This window comes from Pantherophis guttatus, chromosome 2 (genome assembly GCF_059756535.1).
Source record: "Pantherophis guttatus breed Tessera chromosome 2, ASM5975653v1, whole genome shotgun sequence".
Taxonomy (NCBI): Eukaryota; Metazoa; Chordata; class Lepidosauria; order Squamata; family Colubridae; genus Pantherophis; species Pantherophis guttatus.
The window spans coordinates 290056678-290081968 of record NC_142064.1 but is presented as its reverse complement, the minus strand read 5'-3'; the positions used below and the strand labels follow the sequence as shown (position 1 = coordinate 290081968).

The following is a 25291-nucleotide window of genomic DNA, read 5'->3' as shown; positions in this document are numbered from 1 at the left end:
AGAGCGAGCTGTGCAAGCGGCATCCGGGAGAAGCCAGGCGGAGATCGTGGGCCTCCCCGGGTCCTGGGGCAAAAGGCGGCTTGCAGAAAGTCAGGCGGAGGGGATGCCGCTTCCCTCCTTTGGGGACAATAGAACAGAACAGAACAGAATTCTTGATTGGCCAAGCGTGATTGACGCACAAGGAATTGGTCTTTGGTGCATAAGCTCTCAGTGTACATAAAAGAAAAGCTACGTTCGCCAAGAATCATCAGGTACAACACTGAATGATAGTCATAGTCAGAAATTCGGCCTGGAGACAGATGCCTCAACGGAAGGGAGGCTTCCCATTGGCGAAACAGATCCCTTAGAAGCCAACTCCGAAGTACCCCTGTCAAGCCCCCCCCCATTCCACTTCTCCCCTCTTGTGGGAAGTCTCCGTGGGCTCCGCCTGTTGCTGCTGCTGGTCGGGACGTTGGCCGGGAGGGGGGAAAGGAGGGCCCAGGGGAAGGCTGGGGGGGAGGACCATTGAGTTGCTTCTTGTCCTGCCCTCTGGTGCTTTGATTGAACTGACTGTGATATTGATGTCAATCGCATTGGCCCTCAGCTTATTATGGGTCACATGCATCCTTGCCTTGCTTTGTTTTGCTTGCATACACCACCTCTTCACAAAGCCTGGAGGCTGATCCCAGACTCAGTTCAGATAAAATAATAATTAAAGATAAAGCAGCTTGACCAAGCAGAGGTTGTGATCTTTTGGAGAAAAGAGAGGGGCAATTGTTTTAACAGTTTTTCTTGAGTGACACCTTAACTGAATAGGTAATATCTTTTGATTTAAGAACTTCATCCTAGGAGCTTCCCAAAATCAATCCATTTATTCAGTTGCTCCTACAGCAATCTTCTGAAAGAAGATGTAATTGTTTTTACACTCCATATCTTTAGATGGTTTCATATCACAAATTAAGGATACTGCAGTCCCTAAAGAGATCTCCCTCCCACTCTGTATGTAGTCCTGATCTGGGTCATATTAATAAGGTAAATAAATTGATTGCTTTCCACAGGATATTCCCCCCCCCCCCGCTCTGTGGGTTCTTTCTTGAGAAGCATCCTGTTTTCACAAAAACCCATTCTGTACATTTCTATTTCCCTCCTGTGTAGATTCTCTTATGGGAACTAAGGTGACTTTTTAATGTGAAGTTCTTCCCACATTCCGTGCACTGGTGCAATTTCTACACATTTATACGATTTTCTCCCTGAATGGATCCTTTCAGTCCCTTTCAGTTGGGAGAATAGAACAGAACAGAATGGAGCTGGAAGAGACCTTAGAGGTCTTCTAGACCAGCCCCCTCCTCAAGCAGGAGACCCTATACCCGTGATGGGGAACCTATGACACATGTGCCACAGGTGGCATGCAGAGCCGTATCGGTGGGCTCTGTGCATTGCCCTAGCTCAGCTCCGACGCGTGCATCTGATTTTCGGGCCTTCCGGAAGTCAGCAAACTGGCCATTTCTGACCTCCGGAGGGGTGGGGAAGGCCTGTTTTCGCCCTCCCCAGGCTCCTAGAAAGCCTCTGGAGCCCGGGGAGTGAAAAATGAAACGGGCTGTTTCTGGCCTCCAGAGGACCTCCGGGGGGATGGGGAAGGCTGTTTTCACCCTCCCCAGGCTCCAAGAAAGCCTCTGGAGCCCGGGGAGGGCGAAAAACATACTTTGTGGGCCCACCATGCCATCACATACCAAAACTGGGGGACCCTGGGGGGGTTACGCACCTGCATGGGGCGTATTGAATTATGGAAATGGGTACATTCGCACACGAACCCCCCCCCCCCGCTTTGCCACACAACGGCAAAAAGGTTAGACATCACTGCCCTATACCATTTCAGACAAGAGATTGTCCAGTCTCTTCTTAAAAACCTCCAGTGATGAAGCATCCATTTCTGAAGACAATCTTTTCCACTGGTTAATTGTTCTCACTTTTAGGAAGGTTCTCCTTAATTCCAGGTTGCTTCTCTCCTTTATGACTTTCTATCCATTTTTTCCTGCCTTGCCCTCTGGTGCTATGGAAAATAAATCAATCCCCTCCTCTTTGTGGCAGCTCCTCAAATATTGGAATACTGCTATCATGTCACCCCAAGTCCTTCATTTGACTAGACTAGATAAACAAAGTTGGAAGGGACCTTGTAGGTCATCTAATCCAACCCCCTGCCCAAGAAGGAAACCCTACAGCATTTCAGATGGATGGCTGTCCAGTCTCTTCTTGAAAGCTTCCAGTGATGAAACTCTGTTCCATTTGTTAATTGTTCTGTCCAAAAATTTCTCATTTCTAGGTTGAAATCTAGGTTGACTAGTCATACCCAAATCCTGCAACCGTTCTTCATATGTTTTAGTCCCCAGGCCTTTGTTCACCTTAGCTGTTCTCCAAACTTTTCAGTCTCAACACCTTTTTTGTAGTGTGGTGACCAAAATTACTTGCAGTATTCCAGGTGTGGACTTACTAAAGATTTATAAAGCAGTACTAATACTTCATTTCATTCTATGCCTCTGCCTGTACATATAAATATTTGGGAGAAATTTTCACTTGCAACCAAACTTCTGCACATACAGTATCTGAAAAAAAAAGCTTAAATACCTTGCCACATGTTTAAAGAAGGCCACTTTTTTCAACACAATTAGAGCTAAAGTGAATATACACACATACATTTTCCCTTCCTTTGCTTGCATAAAACCAGATTTTCACAAAGCCTGAAGGCTGATCTCAGACTCACTTCAGATGTCGATTCTGCCTAAATAAAGCAGTTTGTGACCAAGCAGAGGTGAGATTTTAGGGGGACAATTGTTTAGCAGATTTTTTTGAGCGAGACCTTAACTGAATAGGTAATATAACTGGAATTTTAAAAATCTATCCTGGGAGCTTCCCAAAATCCATATATTTATTCAGTTGCTCCTATGGCGATACTCTGAAAGAAGGAAGACTGTTCACATTTTTCACAGATGTTATTCTTTTTACATATCTTTATAGATGGTTTCTTATCAGAGTGGATCCTTTTACACAAATTAAGGACACCACTCCCTAAAGGGATCACAGTCCCATCCAGTTTGTAGCCTTGATGTGGATCATATTAATAAGGGAAATAACTCCTTTCCACAAGATATTTTTCCGTCCAGTGTGGATTCTTTCTTGAGAAGCATCCTCTTTTCACAAAAACTTCCGCATTCCGTATATTTCTATTTCCCTCCGGTGTGGATCCTCTTATGGGAAATAAGGTGACTTTTTAGTCTGAAGCTTTTCCCACATTCTAGGCATTTATAAGGTTTTTCTCCTGTATGGATTCTATTGTGACACATCAGGGAACTACTAGTTCTGAAGCTCTTCCCACAGTCTAGGCATTTATAGGGTTTTTCTCCTGTGTGGATCCGTTTATGAGAAGTAAGAGCACTGTTTACACTGAAGCTCTTTCCACACTCCATGCATTTATAGGGTTTTTCTCCTGTATGGATCCTATTATGTGAAATAAGTTGTTTCCTTTGGCTGAAGTTCTTCCCACACTCTATACATTTATAGGGTTTCTCTCCTGTGTGGGTCCTTATATGAGAAGTAAGAGAAGTCTTGATAGTGAAGCTCTTTCCACACTCCAGGCATGTATAGGGTTTCTCTCCTGTGTGGATCCTTTCATGATAAATAAGAGAAGTTTTGATAGTGAAGCTCTTTCCACACTCCAGGCATGTATAGGGTTCCTCTCCTGTGTGGAGTCGTTTATGGAGGTTCAGGTAAATACTGCTTTTATAGCTGTTTCCACATTCCATGCATGTATAGGGTTTTTCTCCTGTGTGGACCCGTTTATGGGAAACAAGGTAACAGCTTTGGCTGAAGCCCTTCCCACAGTCTGGGCACTTATAGGGTTTCTCTCCTGTGTGGATTCGTTTATGAGAAGTAAGAGCACTGTTTACACTGAAGCTCTTTCCACACTCCATGCATGTATAGGGTTTTTCCCCTGTGTGGACCCGTTTATGGGAAACAAGGCTACTGCTTTGGCTGAAGCCCTTCCCACAGTCTAGGCATTTATAGGGTTTTTCCCCCGTGTGGATCCGTTTATGAGAAGTAAGAGAACTCTTTACACGGAAGCTCTTTCCACACTCCATGCATTTGTAGGGTTTTTCTCCTGTGTGGACCCGTTTATGGGAAAAAAGCACACCGCTTTGCCTAAAGCTCTTCCCACACTCTATGCATTTAAAGGGTTTTTCTCCTGCATGGATCAATTTATGCTTAGTAAAATAACTGCTTGTACTGAAGGTTTTTCCACAGTCTACACATTTATAGGGTTTTTCCCCTGAATGGATCCTTCTATGACATATCAGGTAACTACTGCTTTTGAAGCTCTTCCCACATTCTATGCATTTAAAGGGTTTTTCTCCTGTATGTATCCTTTTATGGGACGTAAGGGAATTCTTCATACTGAACCTTTTCCCACAATCCACACATTTATAAGGTTTTTCCCCTGAATGTATCCTCCTATGGCACATCAGGTAACTACTACTTTTGAAGCTCTTCCCACATTCTATGCATTTAAAGGGTTTTTCTCCACTATGTCTCCTTTTATGGGAAGTAAGGGAACTCTTCCTACTGTACCTTTTTCCACAATCTACACATTTATAAGGTTTCCCCTCTGTGCGGATCCTTTTGTCGGATTTAAGGCACTCTCTGTACCTGAAACTCTTTCCACACTCTAGGCACTTATAGGGTTTTTCTGTCGTGTGGATCTTTTTATGAGAAGTTAAATTACCTTTCCACCCAACACTTTTTCCACAGTCCACACCATTGTAGGGTTTCTCCCTTGCCTGGATCATTTTACGTGAAGTAAGATTATTACTGCTGAAGCTCTTTCCAGTTTTGCAGTGGTTACTAAAATTGGGGTTTGATTTGAATCTTTTTCTACTTTGACATTTCTCCGTATTTTCTTTGGAATCATTTTGGGTCAGGAAATGATCAATTTCCACACATTCAAGAAAATATTTTTCTCTCCAATAGTTCTTCTTTTCATGTTTCCTCCTTCCCCGCTTATCTGTAGATGTCTCTTCAGGAATTTCAGTTTTGATTATTTGCAACGGCACTAAATTTGTCTCTTGGTCATTTTCCTGGAGGACTGGAATTAATATAAGAGGAAAAAAAGAAATAATTGTTAACAAATTACATATAGATCTAAGTTGTAAATAAAGTATCTAGTGACATCTTGCTCTGACTTAAATTTTCCTCCAGAGGAACCCTTACCTAAAGAGGCCACCATCCTAGACGTTTCCAGCATGACTTCTTGATACAGGACTTTCTGGCTGGGATCAAGCAGCAACCACTCTTCACTGGTGAAATGGATGGCCACCTCCCCAAAGGACACAGGACCCTAAAGAAGGAAGGAGCCCTGTGAGTAGACTCAATAGAATTTGCAATATCTCCTTCAATACACAAATCCTAAAAGTCTATCGAGATTCTCAGTCGTCCATGGTCACAGTTGTCCTAAAGGTGCTTCAGCTTCTTGGATGAGAAGCAAAACGTTTTCAAAGAAAAACCAGGAAGTCCAGTTGCCTCTTGAAAAAAGCACCTTTGGGACTAAAATCCAAAGTGAAAATTCTTGATTGGTCATTTCCCTAGGCGGACCCAACACATGATATAATAAAAAGGACAGAATTCACAACCTACTGCTAAAAGCAAATTAGGGCACGTTTTATCACCTTGACTGTCTCTGCTGACTTTCAATATCCACAACCTGCCTTTAACTTCATTAGTTAAATCAAGTATAAAAGTATACTTGATCAAAGTATATCAAAGTATAAAATACAAAGAAAAAAAAAACCATGGAAAAGTAAGAAGAGAGGAAGGGAAAAAGAGGGAGTGACATGGCCAGCAGCTGACACTCTCAGAAAATCTCCTCTCCCTGGACTGTCGTTTTTCCAACTTAACAATAGGAGGAGCAGGCTTCCTTTTGGCCGCTTGACTTTCCGAGATTAAGGAAAGTCCCAGAATCGTCCCTCAAGATTCTCCAATAACAGCAACAGCCTGCAAGAAATTTTAGAAGCTGAGCTTCCAAGATAACTGGTAAACTGAAGCTGGGAGACAGGAAACCACATTGTTGGATAAAAGAGCCAGACAATAAGCTGCGTCATTCATTTCTTAAACAATTTATGAGACTCCTTTACAAGCTATAGAAGCTCATTTTAGTTACAATTTACCACCCGTTTTTGAACACCATTTTTGACACTTCTTCTTTATTATAAAATAACAGGGAGAGGATTGCTAGAGGCAGCCAAAATAAGGAAGTATGGAATACTTGTTTGAAATGTTTCCCCAAATATAAGATCTTGTTTGGCAAAGAGGTTGTAAAAAAATGTTTTCAAAAGGCTCTGACGATCCCAGCTGAGTTGCCTGATCGGCAGAGGCTTTTTAAAAAATAGCCTCTCCCAAGAAGAAAAAGATTCTATTCTATGAAGATTAACTGGAGGGAGTATCTTAAATATGGTTTAATTAATTAGGATGGATTTTTTTTGAAAAAAAATGATTTATGTACTGCTAGAAAGCTTTAAGTTAGTTTTGCATTTTTAAAAAGTATGCATGTATACACAGGTCTGCCAGTTCTTTAAGTAATGCTGAAGAATATTCTAAAGTTGGTAAAATATTATGGACTAGATTTGAAAATATGAGAATGAATGATATATTATTCCCCACAGCAAGGAGAAACTGAAATGGTTAAAATGTTTCTTTTATCCAAATAAAAGATTATATTTAATTTTGTCTTTAGTTTCAAATTGCTTCCAGATTTTCTGTTTGCAATGAGAAGAAAAAAATGAAACTTTGATTCTGTTTTTGTAAACTAGACAGGCTTATTGTTATAGAAAGGCTTGTACATACTGTTGTGTAAAAGCAAAAAGTTGTGGTTGTAATGTTGTTAACTTCAATTGTGCCAGAGAGTCGAAAGTTTATGGCTTTTTTCCCCCTCCCATTACACGATACCCCGTCTTTTCCCCTTCCTCTCTTCTTACTTTTCCATGTTTTTTTCTTTTTATTTTATATTTCGATAAACTAATAAAAAAGTTAAATTGAAAAAAAAAGCACTCACGAACATTCATGAAAATATTAGGGAGGCACTTCCTCAAGATGTAGATGATACACAAAGCAATTTCTGCTTCTCCTGTTTTTATCCCTTCCCACAATGATAGGAAAACAAGACTATACTTACAATAAAGTAGATTTAGCCTAACTATTTATGTTTTACTTGGGACAGGTAACATGAACTGCCAAGTGGTATTTTTTGAAACCAGAATTATAAAACCACTAAGGAATTCCACACATCTTCAAAACATAGTTGAGAGATGGGCCTAGTCTGATTGGTTGTAAATGTAAATTTCTAATTTCCTTGTGCTTTGCTCAGGAATAGCAGTATCATAGGTTGAGTCCCCAAAAGAAACTAGAGATCTTCTACTCCTTCCCCATATAAACTGCTAATCTCTTCCCTCCTACCTGAGTCAGGAATCCTGTGGCTCTTTCAGCTTCACCAATAGAAGAAGATGATTCCATGAACAACGGTGACTCCATTTTGTCCACTGGGAAAGAGAGAGACAGGAAAGGGTTCAACTTCATCTTTTCTACCTTGAAGGCACAATTTAAGATTTCTTCCTGTCCTGCCCAGGAAACCTCCATTTCTCTCTCTTCAACACTCTGCCTTTCATAGGCTCCATCATGGGAGCCAAGAATAAAAGGAGAAGACCAAACCCACCACATGCTGAAGAACAAACCTCTGTTAGATTGTTCTCCTAACCTTTTGGAACAACACATGGACGTTTATACTCTTGGCAAACAAAGCATTTGCTCAATCACTGTAAATTCTTTCCCCATTCTCTGCAGTTTAAAATCAGAGAAATTAGTGATATTCCAGCAACCCAGGAAACATGCCTGCAAGGATAGGTGGTGTTGGAAATGGTCCAGCAATGATCTGTGTAGGAATTTAGTCAAAATTATCTCTGAAGGAAGGCCAAAAATAAAGAGAAATCTCTCAGGATAGAGGAGGAGCCGAATGCAAGTCAAGGCGGCCCCTACAAGAGTTGGTCTTCTGGGAAAGGCCAACCATAGGCTTGCTCTGAAGGGAGGGAACTCCTTTGTCTTAAGTCTTCTAGCATGAAAAGGGAGTTCTATCTTTCTTATTGGGACACCTTCTACTAAGTCCAATGACTAAGACTCAAGAAGACATAGAGAATTAAGGATAACTAGACTCTTTCTAGAAAGTCTCTAATCCAGTGGAACAGTCTGCCCTTACCTAGTGAGGTATCCTGACCTTGACTTTTATCCTTGGGGATCCCTCTGAAAGACAGATCAGGAGAAAGATTTGTGCGGATCCAGTGAATTTCTCCCCATTCCTGGAAGGACCTCAGAACCTGAAATATAAGCAAAGAACAGCAGTTAAGAGGATAGGACAAAAGAGGAGCTGGATTTTATTTTCTGCCCACAAAACCCTTCTGTCCATCAGTGGTGATGGATGAGACCAAATGAGAGAATCGCTCCAAATGAGATACTCTTTGGAAGGACACAAGAACAATTTCGCTAATTTGGTTTCCTAAATATCTACTTGCATTATTAATCTCCAAAACCCTATCAGGGAGATATTGAAGAATTCACGCTTGTGAATTGTATTTCCCAAAAGAAGCTTCTCTGACCTGGAGCTCCTCCTGCTTCTCTCCTTTGACAGGCTCAGAAGGGACCTTCCAGCCACTGGCACCACTGGGTAATTGATCTCCCCTGGCTCTCCAAAGATCCTTGCAGTCTTCCAGGAATCTGAATCTAAATGGAGATGTGAGCAGGGGATTCCTTTAGGCTTCCTTCTCTCCTCCCACCATTCTTGGATCTCCCCCCATGCACAGCCAAGAGCAGTTATGGGGCGGATTTCTCGCTCCCTCCAAGCCTCAGAATCTCCTTCCCTCCCCTGGGGAGGATCTGAGTCACGGGACACGCCCCCACCAGATTCCTAGGGAACAACTCTCAGCCGGAAATACATGACAACGCCGAGGGAGTGGAGCATGGGCAGTGGCTTTAGTCAGTCAGCAACCAAGAGAGCGCCCCCTGCTGGCACCTGAGGTGAAATCACAGCCATCGGGGCAGCTTTGGAGGCTATGCAGGACAGCCTCTGCCCGGAGCTGCACCTGACCTAGAGAGCAAGCTATGCAAGTAGCATCCGGGAGAAGCCAGGCGGAGATCATGGGCCTCCCCGGGTCCTGGTGAAAAGGCGATTTGCAAAAATCACCCGGAGGAGATTCCATCGGAGTCCATCGATTCTCTCTGTCTCTGTCTCACTCACACACACACACAGAGTGAGAGAAGGAGGGAGGGAAAGATGGAGAGAGAGGAGGTTGGGAGACTCACACCATCAAAGCTTAAAGGAAAACAGTCTGGGAAAAGTGAAAGGTTTCCCAAGAAGTAAAAGTGACTTTCCCTTGTCAGACCTGAAGCCACAGGGACTCCTGTCTCTTCCCCGGAGCCCCAATGAAGGTCCACAGGAGACCAGGAACTCTGAGCAAATCTCCTTTCTGGCTGCTCCACTGAAAAGGTAGCAAAGCCAAAGGTGGACCCTCCTCCCCCCAACAGAGTCCAATGTGGCTCTTGGTAGATTTTCACAGGAAAGAAGCAAAGTACTGCCATCAGTTCCTTGTTCATGCGCAGGCGGGCTGGATTAATGCCATTCCACAATGTCTCTGAGGTCTTCCTTACCCGCCCAGTTTTCCGCCATAAGGTGTAACACGAGAAGTCCCAAAAGTGCTTCTTTCAAGAGGCAACTGGACGTTCTGGCTTTTTCTTTGAAGATGTTTCACTTTTCATCAAAGAAGCTTCTTCAGCTCTGATTGGATGATAGAAGGATTTATACTCCTTGCAAGCAGCTGGTCATTTGCATCCTTTTAGACAGTCCTTGAAGCCACTTGGAAGTTTATCTGAGTCCTCAGGGTCACCCGAGTAGGACGAATGGGTGTGAAGCCTTCTTGGAACTGCTGAAAGGACCATTTTGTAGACCTTCCAGTTAGAGCTGAAGAAGCTGCTTGGATGAGAAGTGAAACATCTTCAAAGAAATACCAGTTGTCTCTTGAAAAAGCATCTTTGGGACAACCATGACCTGGAGGACTGAGAATCTGCATAGACATGCTAATGAGCCTTTCTGGGGCAAGGGTGGGGGCTGACAGATGGAGGTGGCCTTGATGCACCCCCCCAAAAAAATCTGGCAGAACATGACACATTGTGCTGCTTTTGATGTTTTGAGCTTGATACTTGCTAATGTCTCCCAGTTTTCTAGGCTACATCCTCATCTTATTCTTGTTTTTTTTTATATATATATTTCTATACCGCCCTTCTCCCGAAGGACTCAGGGCAATGTACAGCCAATTTAAAAACACAAGACACAACAATAATTAAAAATTAAAATAATTAAATAAATTTGGCCGATTTAAAACTCTAAAAATTAAAATACCCCAATTTAAAATTATTATATTGACAGCCCTGCCTGGCGGAATAACAGGGTCTTCAGTGCGCAGCGGAACACCCGGAGGTCGGAGATCTTACGTATTTCCAGGGGCAGTTCATTCCACAGGGCTGGGGCTCCCACAGAGAAGGCCCTCCCCCTGGGTGTCGCCAGCCGACATAACTTGGCTGATGGCACCCTGAGGAGACCCTCTCTGTGGGAACGGACTGGTCGGTGGGAGGCTATTGGTGGCAGAAGACGGTCTTGAAGGTACCCGGGTCCTATGCCATGGAGCGCTTTAAAGGTGGTAACCAACACCTTGAATCGCACCCGGAAGACCACTGGGAGCCAGTGCAACTCGCGCAGGAGGGGTGTCACGCGGGCACAACGAGTTGCGCCCATAACCACCCGCGCGGCCGCATTCTGGACCAGTTGGAGCCTCCGAGTGCTCTTCAAGGGGAGCCCCATGTAGAGAGCATTACAATAGTCCAGCCAGGAGGTGACAAGGGCATGAGTGACCGTGCGCAAGGCGTCCTGGTCCAGAAAGGGCTGCAACTGGCGGATCAGGCGAACCTGATAAAAGGCCCCCCTGGCCACGGCCGTCATATGCTCTTCTAAAGACAGCCGTGCGTCCAGGAGGACACTCAGATTGCGAGCCCTCTCTGTGTGGGGCAAAGATTCACCCCCAATAGTCAGCGATGGCACCTGCTGACTATATCGGGACGCCGGCAGCCACAGCCACTCGGTCTTGGATGGGTTGAGTCTGAGCCTGTTCCTCCACATCCAGGCCCGCACGGCCTCCAGGCAGCGAGACATCACATCAAGGGCATCGTTGGGGTGGTCTGGGGTGGAGATGTACAGCTGAGTATCATCAGCGTACAGGTGACACTTCACCCCAAAACCACGGATGATCTCACCCAGCGGCTTCACATAAATGTTGAACAGAAGAGGCGAGAGGACTGACCCTTGTGGCACTCCCCATGCGAGATGCCTCGAGGTCGACCTCTGCCCCCCTGCCAACACGAACTGCGAGCGGCCGGAGAGGAAGGAAGAGAACCACCGCAAAACGGTGCCCCCTACTCCTAACCCTCTCAACCGCTGCAGCATGATACCATGGTCGATGGTATCAAAAGCCGCTGAGAGATCTAATAGGACTAGGACAGAGGAGCAACCCCTGTCCTGGGCCCTCCAGAGATCATCCACCAACGCGACCAATGCCGTTTCTGTGCTGTGCCCCTGCCTGAAGCCCGACTGGTACGGGTCTAGATAGATAGCTTCATCCAGGTGCCTGGGCAGTTGTCGTGCCACCACACTCTCAACAACCTTCGCCACAAAACGAAGGTTGTAGACCGGACGATAGTTAACTAATTCAGCCGGGTCCAGGGAAGGCTTCTTGAGGAGGGGCCTCACCACCGCCTCTTTCAAGGGGGCGGGAAAGGCACCCTCACTCAGAGAAGCAGTTATAATCCCCTGGAGCCAGCCTCGTGTAACCTCCCGGGAGGCCAGTACCAACCAGGAGGGACACGGGTCCAATAAACATGTGGCGGCACTAATCCTACCCAGAACCCTGTCCACATCCTCGGGAGCCACAGGATCAAACTCCTTCCAGATAATATTCTCAAGACCTACCCTCGTCTCCTCCCCCGGACTCACCCAGTCGGAGTCCAAGCCTTCCTGAATCCGAGCGACTTTATCATACAGGAATTGCACAAAATCCTCAGCGCGACCCTGCAAGGGATCCTCCCGCACTCCCCCCCCCCGAAGAAGGGAGTGGGTCACCCTAAACTGGGCGGCTGGGCGGTTCTCTGCAGATGCGATAAGAGCGGAAAAATGGTTAGATTTCGCCGCTTTTATCGCCACTAGGTAGGTCTTGATATAAGGCCTCACCTGTGTCCGATCGGAATCAGAATGACTAGAATGAATGAAACTGTGACCATAGTTGCCTGGGCCACATCTTCTGAGTTTTCTCCTCCTTCACTTTCCGGAACAGGAGGGGCAATCCGGGTTTCCATCCTCCAAACATCCCACAAAAAGGCTGCCTGGAGCCATACGTCTGATCCAGATTTTTTACCTTTGCGTAAATAAATCCCAGGAGATACACCGATATTTCTCCAAGAAATGGGAATGCAGACTCAGACCTTGATCATCGAGCTTCAGTATTCATGTACTTCGTAATAAGGATCGTGAGAAAAGTGTGGAGGGGAAAATGACAGCCAGTACCCTGGAACACAGAGATAAATGTTTTAAAAAAGATATTATCACCTGATGCTTCTCAGGCGTCAAACTTCCCGGGAGGTCAGAGAAACGGGAAATCCTTGAAGCAGAGAGAGGAGAGCCATACAGAAAGGCCTCTGGAAAGCAAGAGTAGATCATGCACTGGAAGGCTAGAGACACGTGTCACAGGGGGGTCTTGTGAAAAATGAGTGGAGGAGACCATTACATTTGGGGCGTCATCTGCTCGTAGCCTGGGATTTCCACATCTCATTCCACATCTCAGCAATCGTCGCCTCCCCGAGAGATTCCTTCGCTCAGGGCCCGCCTGTGTCCTCTTGGGGACAACCCCCCCCCCCCTTTAACACGGAAGGTCCCCTCCCATTGCGCTGCACACAAAGGCTTTCTCCGCAGGGAGAAATCACAGGAGATTCTGCCCAGAGACAGATGACTCAACAGAAGGGAGGATTCCCATTGGCGCAACCGATTCCTGGGACGCCAACTCCGAACTATCCCTGTCAAGCCCCCCCTCCCAATTCCATTTCCCCCCCCCTCTTGGGGGGAGGGTTATGGGAAGCCTCCATGGGCTCCACCTGTTGCCGCTGCGTGTGGGGACGTTGGCCGGGAGCCCTGAAAGCGAAGGGGGGAAGGAGGACCCACGGTAAGGGTGGGTACTGCCGGAGGCGGAAGGGAGAAGGGGATTGGGACCCCCTCCCCAGGGGAGACGTTGGGGAAAAGGCTGTAGGGGGAGGGAGGCAGGAGCTTGCGTGACTCTTCCCTTTTCATTTAGGCCACGCCCTTCTCAATGCGATCCCCTCAGAAAAAGCGGGAAACGTGGATCCGAGAGGTGGGAGGCGCCTATTCAGGCGGGAAGAGCGGACTTGCAGACAGAGGCGGCTCTGAGGGAATCGCCATTTTGGGGTCTTTGGGGTCCTCAAGGAGGGTTTCGACTTCTCCTTTCTCTGGGTCAGAGAGCGAATTTGGCCTCCTTCTGGTCCCCTCTTCTCTCTCAGGGGCCCACAGTGTCCCCCTCAGAAGCTCCTTTCCGGCTTCTCTGATGGGAGGCCCCCAAGGGACTCTTTGAAATCACCCCGTCTCTGAGGCGAATGAATCGGACAATCCCTAGATCTCCACAGTGGATCATCTTCAAGCTCTCGGCCTCCACTCATCCCCAAAGACCCTTCAGAATAAAGATGGTGTTTCTTTCAGGACTTCATTTGCAAAGGGAAAGAGTGGAATCCCTGGCTGGACAATCCGGTATATATTGAACTGTCTTATTCAATTAATATATTATTTAGAATAGAATAACAATTGGAAGGGACTTTGGTGGTCTTCTAAGTATTAAATTCATTTAATTTTAGGTATTAAATGGGAAGATAAATGTAGACGCCGCATGAACCTCCCCATCCTCAAAGTGCAAACCCTTAAAGGCCAAAAATACCTTCCAAGTTGTAGAAAGAGGCTAAAGGCTAAAGATTTCTGGCTCCTCTCTGGTGTAAAGGAAGAAGAGAAAGTTGGCCAAAGCAATTTCAGTGCTGCATGGATTATCTCCACAGATATAAAATTTACATAATTAGGAAAATTCTAACAGAAATGCCACATAAGAAACGAAATGAATCTTCCTACATTTTAGAGGCACTGCTTTCTCTCATTTCTTGCTTCTCTTATAGGTCAATCTGCCTTGCTACCTTTCTCACATACCATGGATTTCTATGCAATTATCATCTGCAGTGGGAATCCTTTGATACCGAGTTTGAACTGAGCTCATTCTGCCACTTTAGCACTTTCTATTCCACTCCTCACCCTTCACTAAAGTTTCTTCCGCATATTCATTTGTCCCCCCCCCCTTTATTTCTTTACTGCATGTATGTAGAGGCGTCATTTACATTGGGCAACGACTGTTTCCAATAATTTATTATAATAACCTTTCAAAATGAGAAATACAGTTAATCAGAACATGCAGAAACATTTTTAAAGCTATATTAAGGTAAAAAAAAAACAGTCACAATCACGCCAACACAAGATTTCTCCAATTGGCAGTGCCACGGTGCCCTAAAATTTCAAATAGGATTTGAGCTTTCTGATTACCTTGATATCACAAAATATACAATGGTATTAAAGTGATAATGAAATCCTGGACAAATTCAGCAGTTTGGGAATGTAACAGAAATCCAGAAAGCGTCTCTGTCTTCTGTCACACACACACACACTTTGAGATGAATGGTATTTTTTGATAAGATGTTAGAAAATATGGTCCTGGTTAGAAGACACTGAGTAAATTAAATCAAGCTGTTTAGTTCCCTCCTTAAAAAATATTGTTCATATGAATTCACTGTTGGAGCCATAAAAACATTTTTAAAGTAAAGCGACAATACTTGCAATCATAAACTCACTGGCCACACTTCTTACAGCAGGAATATGATTTTATAGCCAGACACATACTCAACCAAATGGACATGTACATATAAACACCTGGAAAAGATGTTTCACAGATAAACCACAAGTAATACACATCATGATATATGAAAAAACAAACAAACAGCTGAAATACTTGAAAGGAACATTGGTATTTTCAATACAATTAGAGCTAAAAATATACATACATATACAAACATTTTCCCCTGCTTTGCTTGCATATGTCAGTTCTTCATAAAGCCTGCAGCCTGATCCTAGAACAACTTAAGAAAGTTGTTAACAACTTAAATAAAGCAAATTGACCAGGCACAGGTCTTGACAAATACTGGCATAATAAGCAGGACAGTGTAATAAAAGATTCTTGTGAGCAAGATGTAACTAACTAGGTAATACCTCTAGTATTAAAAAAATCTATCGGGAGCTCTTTCCATAATTCATACATTTATTCAGTTTCTCCTATGATGATCCTCTGAACTGTTCACTTTTTATGTGGGAGCATTGTACTTACTGGATCCTTAAAGTCGATTCTTTTATGGGAAATACTGTAAGACAGATAAAAAGACTGACTTTCTTGCTGTTCTATGCATTTATATATATTTTCTCTCCTATGTGAAACTTTTTCTGGGAAATAATAGCTCCTTATACTTAAGTTCTAAAGACTCCAACTTGATAATTCTTCTCCCACACATGTATTTGTGGTTCTTCTATATGGATCCTGTCATGGGAACTAAGGGACCTGCCCTTGCTTAACTTCTTCCCATTCTCCCTGCATTTATAGACTCCTTTCCCAAGTGGACATTTCCTTCTCAAACTGTTCCCGTATTTTATGCATTCTAATGTTTCTCCCATGTGTACCTACAATAACTTATTTTCCAAAAAATAAAGTTTCTATTCCACTTGAAAAATTCAGCTTGGTGGAGTAGTTAAGACACCAGGCTGGAAACTGGGAGATCATGAATTCTAGTCCCACATTAGATACTAAGTGATCTTGGCCCTGTCACTTTCTCTCAGCCCTACGATGGCAGCAATGGCAAAGCAAGGCGCACACAGAAATAAAAGCATTTGAAGCTCTTCTGACAGTATGTGCTTAGATGCTATTTTCCTTGTGTGTAGCCCTTATAAGACACATCAGTTCACAATTCTTGAGTGAAGCTCTTCCTTTACTGTATAGATTTGATATTACAGTCAATCCTTTTACAGGAATTCAGGACCCTTCAATCCCAAAAGGCATCTCCCCCATGTGGGACTTTTTATGGAAAGCAAGTTGATCACGCCGCATAAACTTGTTTTCAACATCATGCATGTATGGTATATATATATTTTCCATTTCTGTGATTCCTATTAGGAGGCATAAGGATTCTGTTTTTCACAAAAAACTTTCCATATCTATCGTTTCTCCCGTGTGTGGACTCGTTTATGGGAAGTAAGGTAACGGCTTTTGCTGAATTTCTTCCCACACTCTGTGCATTCATAGGGTTTCTCTCCCGTATGGATCCTTTTATGAGATGTAAGGGAACTGTTCTTACTGAAGCTTTTTCCACACTCTGTGCATTTATAGGGTTTCTCACCTGTATGAATTCTTTTATGAGAAATTAGGTGACTTTTCCACCTGAAGCTTTTCACACACTCTGAACACTGATATAGTTTCTCACCTATGTGGATACTAACATGGTTTGTAAGGGAGCTGCTAGAAATAAAACTCTTCCCACATTCCTTGCATATATAAGGTTTCAACCCTGAATGGATCCTCTTATGAGAAGTAAGGGAACAATTCATACTAAAGCTTTTTCCACAGTCCGTGCATCGATAAGGTTTTTCTCCAGTATGCATTCTCTTGTGGGAAGTTAAATGACTATTCAATCGGAAGCTTTTCCCACACTCTGTGCAGGGATATAATTTTTCCCCTGAGTGGATACTAATGTGTTTAGTAAGGGAGCTGCTTGAAATAAAACTCTTCCCACATTCATTGCATATATAAGGTTTCAACCCTGAATGGATCCTTTTATGACAAGTAAGGGAACTGCTGCTACTGAAGCTCTTTCCACACTCTGTGCACGTATAGGGTTTCTCTCCTGTATGGATTCTTTTATGAGAAGCAAAGGAACTGTTCAAACTGAAGCTTTTCCCACATTCTATGCATTTATAGGGTTTTTCCCCTGTATGGATCCTTTTATGGGAAGTTAGATAACTGCTGCTACTGAAACTCTTTCCACACACTGGACATTTATAGGGTTTCTCTCCTGTGTGGATCCTTTTGTGGTAAGTAAGAGAACTATTCATACTGAAGCTTTTTCCACATTCCAGGCATTTATACGGTTTCTCTCCCATATGGATCCTTTTATGGTAAGTAAAGGAACTTTTCATACTGAAGCTTTTTCCACAGTCTACACATTTATAGGGTTTTTCCCCTGTGTGGATCCTTTTATGGGAGGTCAGATAACTTCTGGTGCTGAAGTTTTTTCCACATTCCAGGCATTTGTAAGGTTTCTCTCCCATATGGATTCTTTTATGAAAAGTAAAAGCACTGTTCATAATGAAACTTTTTCCACATTCTGCACATTTGAAGGGCTTTTCCCCCAAATGGACCTTTTTATGGTAGTTAAGATTACCTCTCCACCTAAAGTTCTTTCCGCAGTCCATACATTTATAGGACTTCTCTTTTGCATGGGTTATTTTATGTGGGATAATTTTGGTGTTATAGTTGACGTTTTTTCCAATTTTGCCGTGGTTGCTGAAATTGGGTTTGAATCTCTTCCCATTTCCTCGACACTTTCTCATACTGCTTTCTTTGAAGTCATGTTGAATCTGGAAGTGTTCCATTTCCGCACATTCAGAAGTAGAGTTTTCTCTCCAGTTGTAAGATCCTTTTTTATCATATCTCCTTCTTCCCCACTTACTTGCAGATATCTCTTCTTGTATCTCAGTTCTGATTATTTGTGATGGCACCACACTAGGCTCTTGGTAATTTTCATTTTTCTGCACATCAACTGTTTGAGGGAAAAGAAAAAGAAATCAAAAAACTTTATAATGTATAGTTTATTATCCTCATAACTGTCCCTAGCCTGCACCTATTCCTGGACATCTGGAGGTAGAACAAAACAAGGAATGACAGCATAAATTCTATTTCTTAATTTTAAACATTGGCATGGCCGCTCAACTCATCTAATTCAGGGTTTTTGACAACAATTTAAATGCAGAACATGAAAGAACATAACAACTAATGCAGTGTCCTGAAGCCTAGATGTGGCATACGCCCTTTTGTCAGATGTGCCAAAGCCAAAGTCATTGCAGTAGCATTCCAAGAAAAAAATATGGTGCTAATTAGGACGAGTGAAATAAGCAAAAACATCCCTCTCTGATTATATTCCCAATAGTTCTGCAGTATCGACACATGACCCAAAGAAGATATCAAGACTGCATGTCAATTCTCCAGACTGACTATCTCTAACCAATTCCTTTCTTCTAAATGATACTGTGGTACTTAGGAGACCACAGAAGTGGACCGGAATTAATACAAAATTAAAAGAGAAAAGATAAACAATTTGAACAAGATCTGCACAGTTATCGTAAACTGCAAATAAACAGTCCAGTGACTCCTCAATCTTACTTAATTTTTCTCTAGATGAACCTTTACCTAAAGAGTTTACAATCCTAGAAGCCTCCAACGTGACTTCTTGATGCAGGGCTTTCTGCCTGGAATCCAGCAGCGACCACTCTTCACTGGTGAAATGAACAGCCACCTCCTCAAAGGATACGGGACCCTGAACGAGAAAGAATCCCTATGAGCAGAGTCAGGAAGAATTTGCAAGATCTCCTTTAATCTGCAAATCCTAAAAACATAGAGTTATAATTCTTAGTTGGACTTTTCCCCAGCTGGATTCAACATGTTATGTGATCCCCTGATCTCTCAAGAGATAGTTATACACACCGTCATCTCCATCTAGTGATGTAGGACAGCAGGTTCTCCCTGAAGATTATTTAAGTTATTATATGTGTATAACTGTATTCCTCTCTACTGAAAGATTTCATGTGATTGGTTACTATAAACTGGATTTTACCGATTGACAACTCCAGATCTCAGTTGACTTTCTCAGCTAAGCAGTTTCACAGGATGAGGGATCACTATATTTCCTTCCTTTATCTTATTCTTTATCTCTTTTCTAATCCAAAATGTTAAAATACCTGGAAATTGGCCAATACAAAACCACTTGTTTAATGCAGCCCATGGGTGGTCTATCACTAGAGGCTTTTAAAAAGAGGCTAGATCAGTGTTGGTGAACCTTTTCGGAACCGAGTGCTGAAATGGCAGTGTGTGCATGTGCAGGGGGGAGAAGCGCAGGAAACCGGAAGAGCAGGTCCCCGGCATGCATGTGCATACCAGGAAACAGCTTCTGGTTTCCAGCGTGCGCATGTGCGCCAGTCACATGGTTTTCCAGTTTCTGGCGCACGTGTGTGATGACCAGCTGTCCGGTGCCCATGTGCACACTGGAACCTAGAAGATCAAAGGCTGGCGTGCCCGGAGAGATGGCTCTACGTGCCACTTCCGGCACGCGTGCCATAGGTTCGTCATCATGGGGCTAGACAGCCACTTATCTGAAATAGTATAGTCTCTTGCTTGAGTAGGAGGTTGGACTAGAACACCTCCACGATCCCTTCCAACTATATTATTATGCATTCTATTATTTTGCAGTTCCTAAAAGCTAAGATGAAGTCAGGATTGTCTTCAGTCTTTACCCTTTAGCCCAGAAAAAAAAAGCTCTTAACTTTGAAAACAAGGTATAATTCTCAACATATTTTCTCCTAGAATTATGATATTTCACTTAATGATAGTTCCAAAATGAAAGCCGTCTTGGAAAAAGTCACTTAAGACCATCAGAAACAGTCACACCAATCCCCACAGTCATATAATTGCAATTCGTGCACTTAGAAACCAGTTCATTTTTATGTGTTCTGGCAAAAAAGCCATTGGTTAAGTTGGATTTGTATTTATGACGTGACTAGCTTAATAAACATGATTTGTTAAATAATCGGTTACTCAACTCAATTGGTTACTCAACAACTACAATGACTTACAAATGTCCCAATTTGGTCATAAATTGAGGACTTGCTGTTTATGTAAGTTAAACTGGCAGGCTTCCAAAAATGATAAAAGTGTTGTGACCTAGGCTTCCTGAGTCATTAAAACACATAAGTAGTCCCAAAAACCTCTTATTGCAACAGCTGTGAATTACGTTCATTCACAGCTAAGTCCCAATTAGTTGCAAATAGTCCTTCGGGATAATCACCAACCTTTATCTCCCTTGACATTCTGTCAAAGACCTACTTGGCAAAGCCACACGGATTCCTGAATCAAACAGAGATGCTGACTGGGAACAAAATTAACAATGTTGCTTTCCTGCAAAGTGCCCACATGTCTTTGCTCCTCTTTTAAGCCTTATGGGAGGGGCCAATCATCTCCAGGCCTTACTCCCGAGTCATCCCTTTTGTTTTAACTGTTCGTGCCTTCTGGCAGCTTTGTGCATGCCTGCAGTAGGAACAGGCTCCTCCTGTTCCTCTGCCTCTCTGCTGTCCGACTGGAGTCCGTGCATCACTCCCAGCTGGCCCTGGCTCCTCTCTGCCTCTGACGCAGAGCCCTTGTCTGGGCCTTCCCCAGGCTCCAGGACTGGCCCATGTTCCTCCCCAGGCTCCTCACTGTCCGACTCCACTGCCAGCTCCGCAGGCTGCTGGCGGACCACAACAAAAAGCTGGCACTGTTTCAGATGTTCCTATTCCTTTGCCTATCAGTTTATTTTATTGTTTCTTATGTTTCATAGTATAAACTGTATTTTTGGACTCTGACAGTATAAGAGTTAAGCCTTTGGAAAAGTTGAGAAGAGTTATTAAGAGTTTGGAAGAGTTGAGACTTTGGGAAAATGCAGAGAAGAACAACGAAAATGATTAGGAGCCTGGAGAGAAACATATTATGAACAGGTTGCAGGAATTGGGCATGGCTATCTAGTGAAAAGAAGAACCAGGGGGGTCAATCTATTTTCAAAAGCACATGAAGGCAAGACAAGAAACAACGGATGGAACCTAATCAAGGAGAGAAACAACCTGGAATTAAGGAGAAACTTCCTAACAGTGAGAACAATTAAGCAGTGGAACAGTTTCCTTTAGAAGTTGTGGGTGCTCCATCATTAGAGACTTTTTTAAAAGGTCTGACCAGGGGTGAAATGCTCCCAGTTTGGACCGGCTCGGGTGAGTAGGTAGCGGAGATTGAGGCTAGTTCGCCAAACCAGGAGCAATGGCTGGCTGGCCACGCCCTTGAACCGATCCACAGCCCGCAGTCCTGCCATGCTTGCCTGTCTTCCATACCGCCTTCCTGGCATCCTGGTGGTCAGCTTGCGAAGACAGGCAAGCAGAAGCCCACGTGGAAGGCAGGCAAGCATGGCAGGGCTGCGGGGAAGGAGCTAGCAGCTTACTTGCCCCTCCCCCCTCAAGCAGCGGCTTCCCTACTCAGCCCGACAAGCTATGCATCCATAGCAATGGGGTTGTTTTGTTTGCCGCAGTGGTGCTTCGGGAGGGCAGGTGGACATATTCATTATAGTTGTCAGCTGCAAATGTCCACCTGCCCTCCTGAAGTACCACCTCTGAACAAAACAACCCCATTGCGCTGCGCCTCCTTCTGCAGCGAAACGCACCCAGCCGTCAGTGCCTTTTCCTCAAATGGCCTGTGCATGGGGTGCTTGGCGAGCAAGAGAGCTCGCCAACCTCTGTGTGTGTGTGTGTGTGTGTGTGTGTGTGTGTGTGTGTGAGGGAGGGAGGGAAGGATCTGAAGCCGAGGCACCCAAACTTCTGGCAGCGGTGGGGCAGCTTCTGAGCAGCCAGCTCCACCTGACCTACTTCCTGAGTCTTGCCGTTCTCCTGCCCCTCCCCGCTGTTGCCAGAAGTTTGGGTGCCTTGGCTTCAGATCGCTCCCTCCCTCCCTCATACACACACACATACACACAAACAGAGGTTGGAAAGCTGTCTTGCTCGCTTTCTCTCCAAGCGCCCCATGCACAGCATGGAGTGACGTGAACGACGTCCAACTGGCCACACCCACCCAGTCACATGACCACCAAGCTACGCCACACCAAGCCATGCCCACAGAACCAGTAGCAAAAAAAATTTAGATTTCACCCCGGATCTGACTCTGGACAACCATTTGTCTAAAATGGTATAATGTCTCCTGCTTGAGCAGGGAGTTCGACTAGAAGACCTCTAAGGTCCCTTTGACAAATGTATCTTTTCTTTTATGTACACTGAGAGCGTATGCACCAAGACAAATTCCTTGTGTGTCCACTCACACTTGGCCAATAAAGAATTCTATTCCATTCAACTCTGATATTCTATGTTCTAAATTGAGTATTTATACTTGAATACTAATTTCCTTGTTCCACATCGCTCAGGAACAGCAACATCATACACTGAGACCCCAAATGAAACTGGAGGTCTCAACTGTTTCCCCATATTAGCTTTTGATCTTTTCCTTCCTACCTGAACTGAAGGTCCAGCTGTTCTTTTAGCTCCACTAGTACAAGGAGATGATCGGATGAATAACAATGACTCCATTTTGTTCCCTGGGAAAAAGACAGGAAAATAGGAAAGGAATCAACTCCATCTTTTCTAGCTGGAAGCATCAACTTAGTATTTCTTCCTGTCCTGCGAAGGAAACCTCCATCCATTGCCCTCTTCTTTCGGTGGTCTTTTGTGGGCTTCATCTTGGGATCCAAGAAAAAAAGAGAAAAGAAGACCACCCCACCATGCACTAGAATACAAACCCCAAGTGGACCTCTCTCCTAGCCTTTTGATCAGGGACACACAAGTATGCTTTTGCCAACCAAAGTATTCACTCAATCATGGTAGATGCTCCCTCTACCGCTGAAACCAACCCGTTTGGAAGGGCAACTGACATACCGGTAGTTCTATCACCCCAGGAAGATGCCTACAAGGAAAAATGGTTACGTGTCAGACTTTACTTGAAATTATGTATCAGGGAAGGCCGAAGACAGGTTACTCCCCTCCCCATCTCAGAAGATAAAAGAATAAAGAATAACTAGAATTTCTCTGGAACATCTCCAACCTTGTAGAATGATCTTCTCTTACCTATTGAGGTGTCTTGACATTGATCTTCCGGTTTGTAGAGTCCCCTACAACATGGCTCCTGAGAGGGAATTGTGGGATTCACCCTTTCCTCGGGGCAAGTAGTCCCTACCTCCATGAAGGACCTCAAAACCTGAAATTTTGACCAAAAAAGGAGTTAAAAGAACATATGAACTACATTTTCATTTTCAATATTGCAAGCTCTATGTAACCTGAATTGGTGAACAGGGATTATTAAGATGTATTAATCACCCAAACTGTTAAGTAGGACCTTTAAGAATTACAGCACATTAAGCTTCCTCCATATTTCCCAAGAGGAATGTTTCTCACCTGGTGCATTCCCTTCTCCTCTGCCTGGCTTAGTAGGAAACCTTCGGCGAGGGCCACCGCCTGGCAAGTGGTCTTTGCTCGGCATTCCCGCACCCAGCACTGCATCTCCCTGGGCAGGATGGCCAGAAACTGTTCCAAGATCACCTGGTCCAACATCTGAGCTTTGGTGTGCTTCTCTGGCTGCAACCACCCCCAGCAAAGGCGATGAAGGCGGCTGCAAAGCTCTCGTGGCCCCTCAGTCTCCTGAAGAGGGCTGTTCCTGAAGTGCCAATGTTGGATCTCAGAACTGAGAGCTTCCTTCTCTGGGATTTTCTGCCCAGGTCCTGCCCAAAGGTGCCCAAAGCTCCTAGGCTGAACGGCAACAGGGCCTTTTCCCACTCGCTTCCAGGCTGGCTGGTTTGCATCCATTTTGGGGGCTTTTCTCTGACAGGGATCCAGAAGGGCCCTGCGGATCTCCTGGGTTTCCAAAGGTCTTTTCAGTCCTGGGATCTGGAGGAGTTGCACAGAGAGGCTGGGAGATGATTTTCAAGCCATTCAGCTCTCAAGAGGCCTCCCGTTTTTTTACATCTGAGGCGGAAAAGAAAAGAAACCTCAGGAATTGCATACTGTTCTCATTCAGAAACTATGATTGTATGATCAAATTCAGGGCCAAGTAACGGTTTGGAGGGGAGGGGGGCAACCCCAAGAAATCTTTCAGACTCAGTGGAAGGACTGTCCCTCCTTCAACTCTCTTGACACACACCCCGCCCTCATATTGGGGAGGGTCTTCTCTGGAAGGTGCCTGCTCAGCTCCCCTAGCAGCAGAAAAGCTCTTGGGGGGGTGTCTTTTCGATCCCTCCCCCCTCAAAGCTTGAAAGGGGTCTGTTTGCAGAGGGTGGCCAAGGAGTGCCAGGCAGGGAAGCCTCCTTCCCAGGTTCTTTGTTAGAAATGCTCGGAAGCGAACCTGGTTGATGCAAATGTGATCAGCTGATTCCTTTAGCCTCCCTCCAGCTATTTCTTTCCCCGGGGGAGACTCGGGGTTGCGGGACCCCTTCCTCCCCGCTTCTCCCCAGGTTCCCAGGGTTCAGCTCACAGTCGCTCCTTCCCAGCTGGGCAGACGTGGCGGAGCATGCGCAGTGGCGCTCAGGTGTTCGGCATTGAGGCGGGCGCCCCCTAGGCTTCCCCCGCAGCTCCGCAGTATTGACACCGGACCCAAAGCAGATCCCGCCAACGATTGTGTGTCCGCCCCCCCCCCCGCCCCAGACCGGACCGATTCCTTTCTTCTAGCCGAATCTGCGCGAATTAGAATTAAAAGACCGCGGAGGTAGCCTGGAATTAATACAAGATGCAAAAAAACCCCAAAATCGAGCTGCATAGGACCTTGCACTAAGGCGACATTTGAAAATCTTGAGAAATAGAAAATACGGTACTGATTAATCTGAGGAACTGAACAATGAATAATTTAAATCAAGAAATTTAAGTCCTTTTGTTAAAAAAAAATTGCACACTGTGTAGAGTAGAGTAGAGTAGCCTAGCGTAGCTGGAAGGGACTTGGAGGTCTTCTAGTCCAGCTCAAGCAGGATATCATTTCAGATTAAGTGACTGTCCAGTCTCTTCTTAAAAACTTCCAGTGATGGAGCGCTCACGATTTCTGGAGGCAAGTTGTTTCACTGGTTAATTGTTCTAATACTCCTTAATTCCAGGTTGCCGCTCTCCTTGATGAGTTTCCATCTGTTGTTTCTTGCCTTCTGATGTTTTTGGAAAATAAGTTGGACCCCC

The 25291-nt window shown here is 44.6% G+C and overlaps 3 protein-coding genes and 1 long non-coding RNA gene across 7 annotated transcripts; 1 reads left to right on the top strand and 3 right to left on the bottom strand.

Moving 5' to 3' along the window:
- Positions 1 to 1062: 1062 nt before the first annotated feature.
- On the bottom strand, positions 1063 to 13466 carry LOC117659460 (uncharacterized). Of its 4 annotated transcripts, XM_087884852.1 has the most exons (7): positions 12894 to 13466; positions 12525 to 12674; positions 8667 to 8790; positions 8270 to 8387; positions 7477 to 7559; positions 5239 to 5365; positions 2459 to 5113 (listed from the first exon to the last, which is right to left on the bottom strand). In XM_087884852.1, the coding sequence occupies exons 5-7, from the start codon at positions 7549 to 7551 to the stop codon at positions 3198 to 3200; spliced, it is 2118 nt and encodes a 705-aa protein (XP_087740978.1). In that variant the 5' UTR covers positions 7552 to 7559; positions 8270 to 8387; positions 8667 to 8790; positions 12525 to 12674; positions 12894 to 13466; the 3' UTR covers positions 2459 to 3197. The 4 variants fall into 4 exon arrangements, with proteins under 4 accessions (XP_087740980.1, XP_087740978.1, XP_087740979.1 ...); XM_087884854.1 differs by lacking the exons at positions 8667 to 8790; positions 12525 to 12674; positions 12894 to 13466 and adding exons at positions 1063 to 1207; positions 12716 to 12881 and having other exon boundaries at positions 3206 to 5113; XM_087884853.1 differs by lacking the exon at positions 8667 to 8790.
- Positions 13150 to 20103, top strand: LOC148116111 (uncharacterized). The gene is made up of 2 exons (XR_015731849.1): positions 13150 to 13325; positions 18702 to 20103. It is a non-coding gene; the product is annotated as an uncharacterized LOC148116111 (long non-coding RNA).
- LOC148116112 (uncharacterized) lies at positions 14564 to 18833 on the bottom strand. The gene is made up of 2 exons (XM_087884897.1): positions 18714 to 18833; positions 14564 to 18066 (listed from the first exon to the last, which is right to left on the bottom strand). Exon 2 carries the CDS (start codon positions 17897 to 17899, stop codon positions 16466 to 16468), a length of 1434 nt encoding a protein of 477 aa, XP_087741023.1. The 5' UTR covers positions 17900 to 18066; positions 18714 to 18833; the 3' UTR covers positions 14564 to 16465.
- LOC117673547 (zinc finger protein 215-like) lies at positions 18352 to 24653 on the bottom strand. The gene is made up of 4 exons (XM_087884904.1): positions 23534 to 24653; positions 23207 to 23336; positions 22598 to 22680; positions 18352 to 18840 (listed from the first exon to the last, which is right to left on the bottom strand). The coding sequence occupies exons 1-4, from the start codon at positions 23939 to 23941 to the stop codon at positions 18439 to 18441; spliced, it is 1023 nt and encodes a 340-aa protein (XP_087741030.1). The 5' UTR covers positions 23942 to 24653; the 3' UTR covers positions 18352 to 18438.
- Between the last annotated feature and the right edge of the window lie 638 nt (positions 24654 to 25291).

What these genes read in the sequence shown, in the direction of transcription:
- LOC148116112 (XM_087884897.1), bottom strand. Translation starts at nt 17,899, where the DNA reads ATGGAACACTTCCAGATTCAACATGACTTCAAAGAAAGCAGTATGAGA.
- LOC117659460 (XM_087884854.1), bottom strand. Translation starts at nt 12,826, where the DNA reads ATGATCTACTCTTGCTTTCCAGAGGCCTTTCTGTATGGCTCTCCTCTC. An exon ending in TGACGCCTGAGAAGCATCAG is followed by an intron (nt 8,388 to 12,715) that starts GTGATAATATCT and finishes CTTATATTTCAG; the next exon opens with GTTCTGAGGTCCTTCCAGGA. An exon ending in TAGGATGGTGGCCTCTTTAG is followed by an intron (nt 5,114 to 5,238) that starts GTAAGGGTTCCT and finishes TATTAATTCCAG; the next exon opens with TCCTCCAGGAAAATGACCAA.
- LOC117673547 (XM_087884904.1), bottom strand. Translation starts at nt 23,941, where the DNA reads ATGGATGCAAACCAGCCAGCCTGGAAGCGAGTGGGAAAAGGCCCTGTT. An exon ending in AGGAGAAGGGAATGCACCAG is followed by an intron (nt 23,337 to 23,533) that starts GTGAGAAACATT and finishes TCAAAATTTCAG; the next exon opens with GTTTTGAGGTCCTTCATGGA. An exon ending in CAGCTGGACCTTCAGTTCAG is followed by an intron (nt 18,841 to 22,597) that starts GTAGGAAGGAAA and finishes TTTCTCGTTCAG; the next exon opens with GGTCCCGTATCCTTTGAGGA.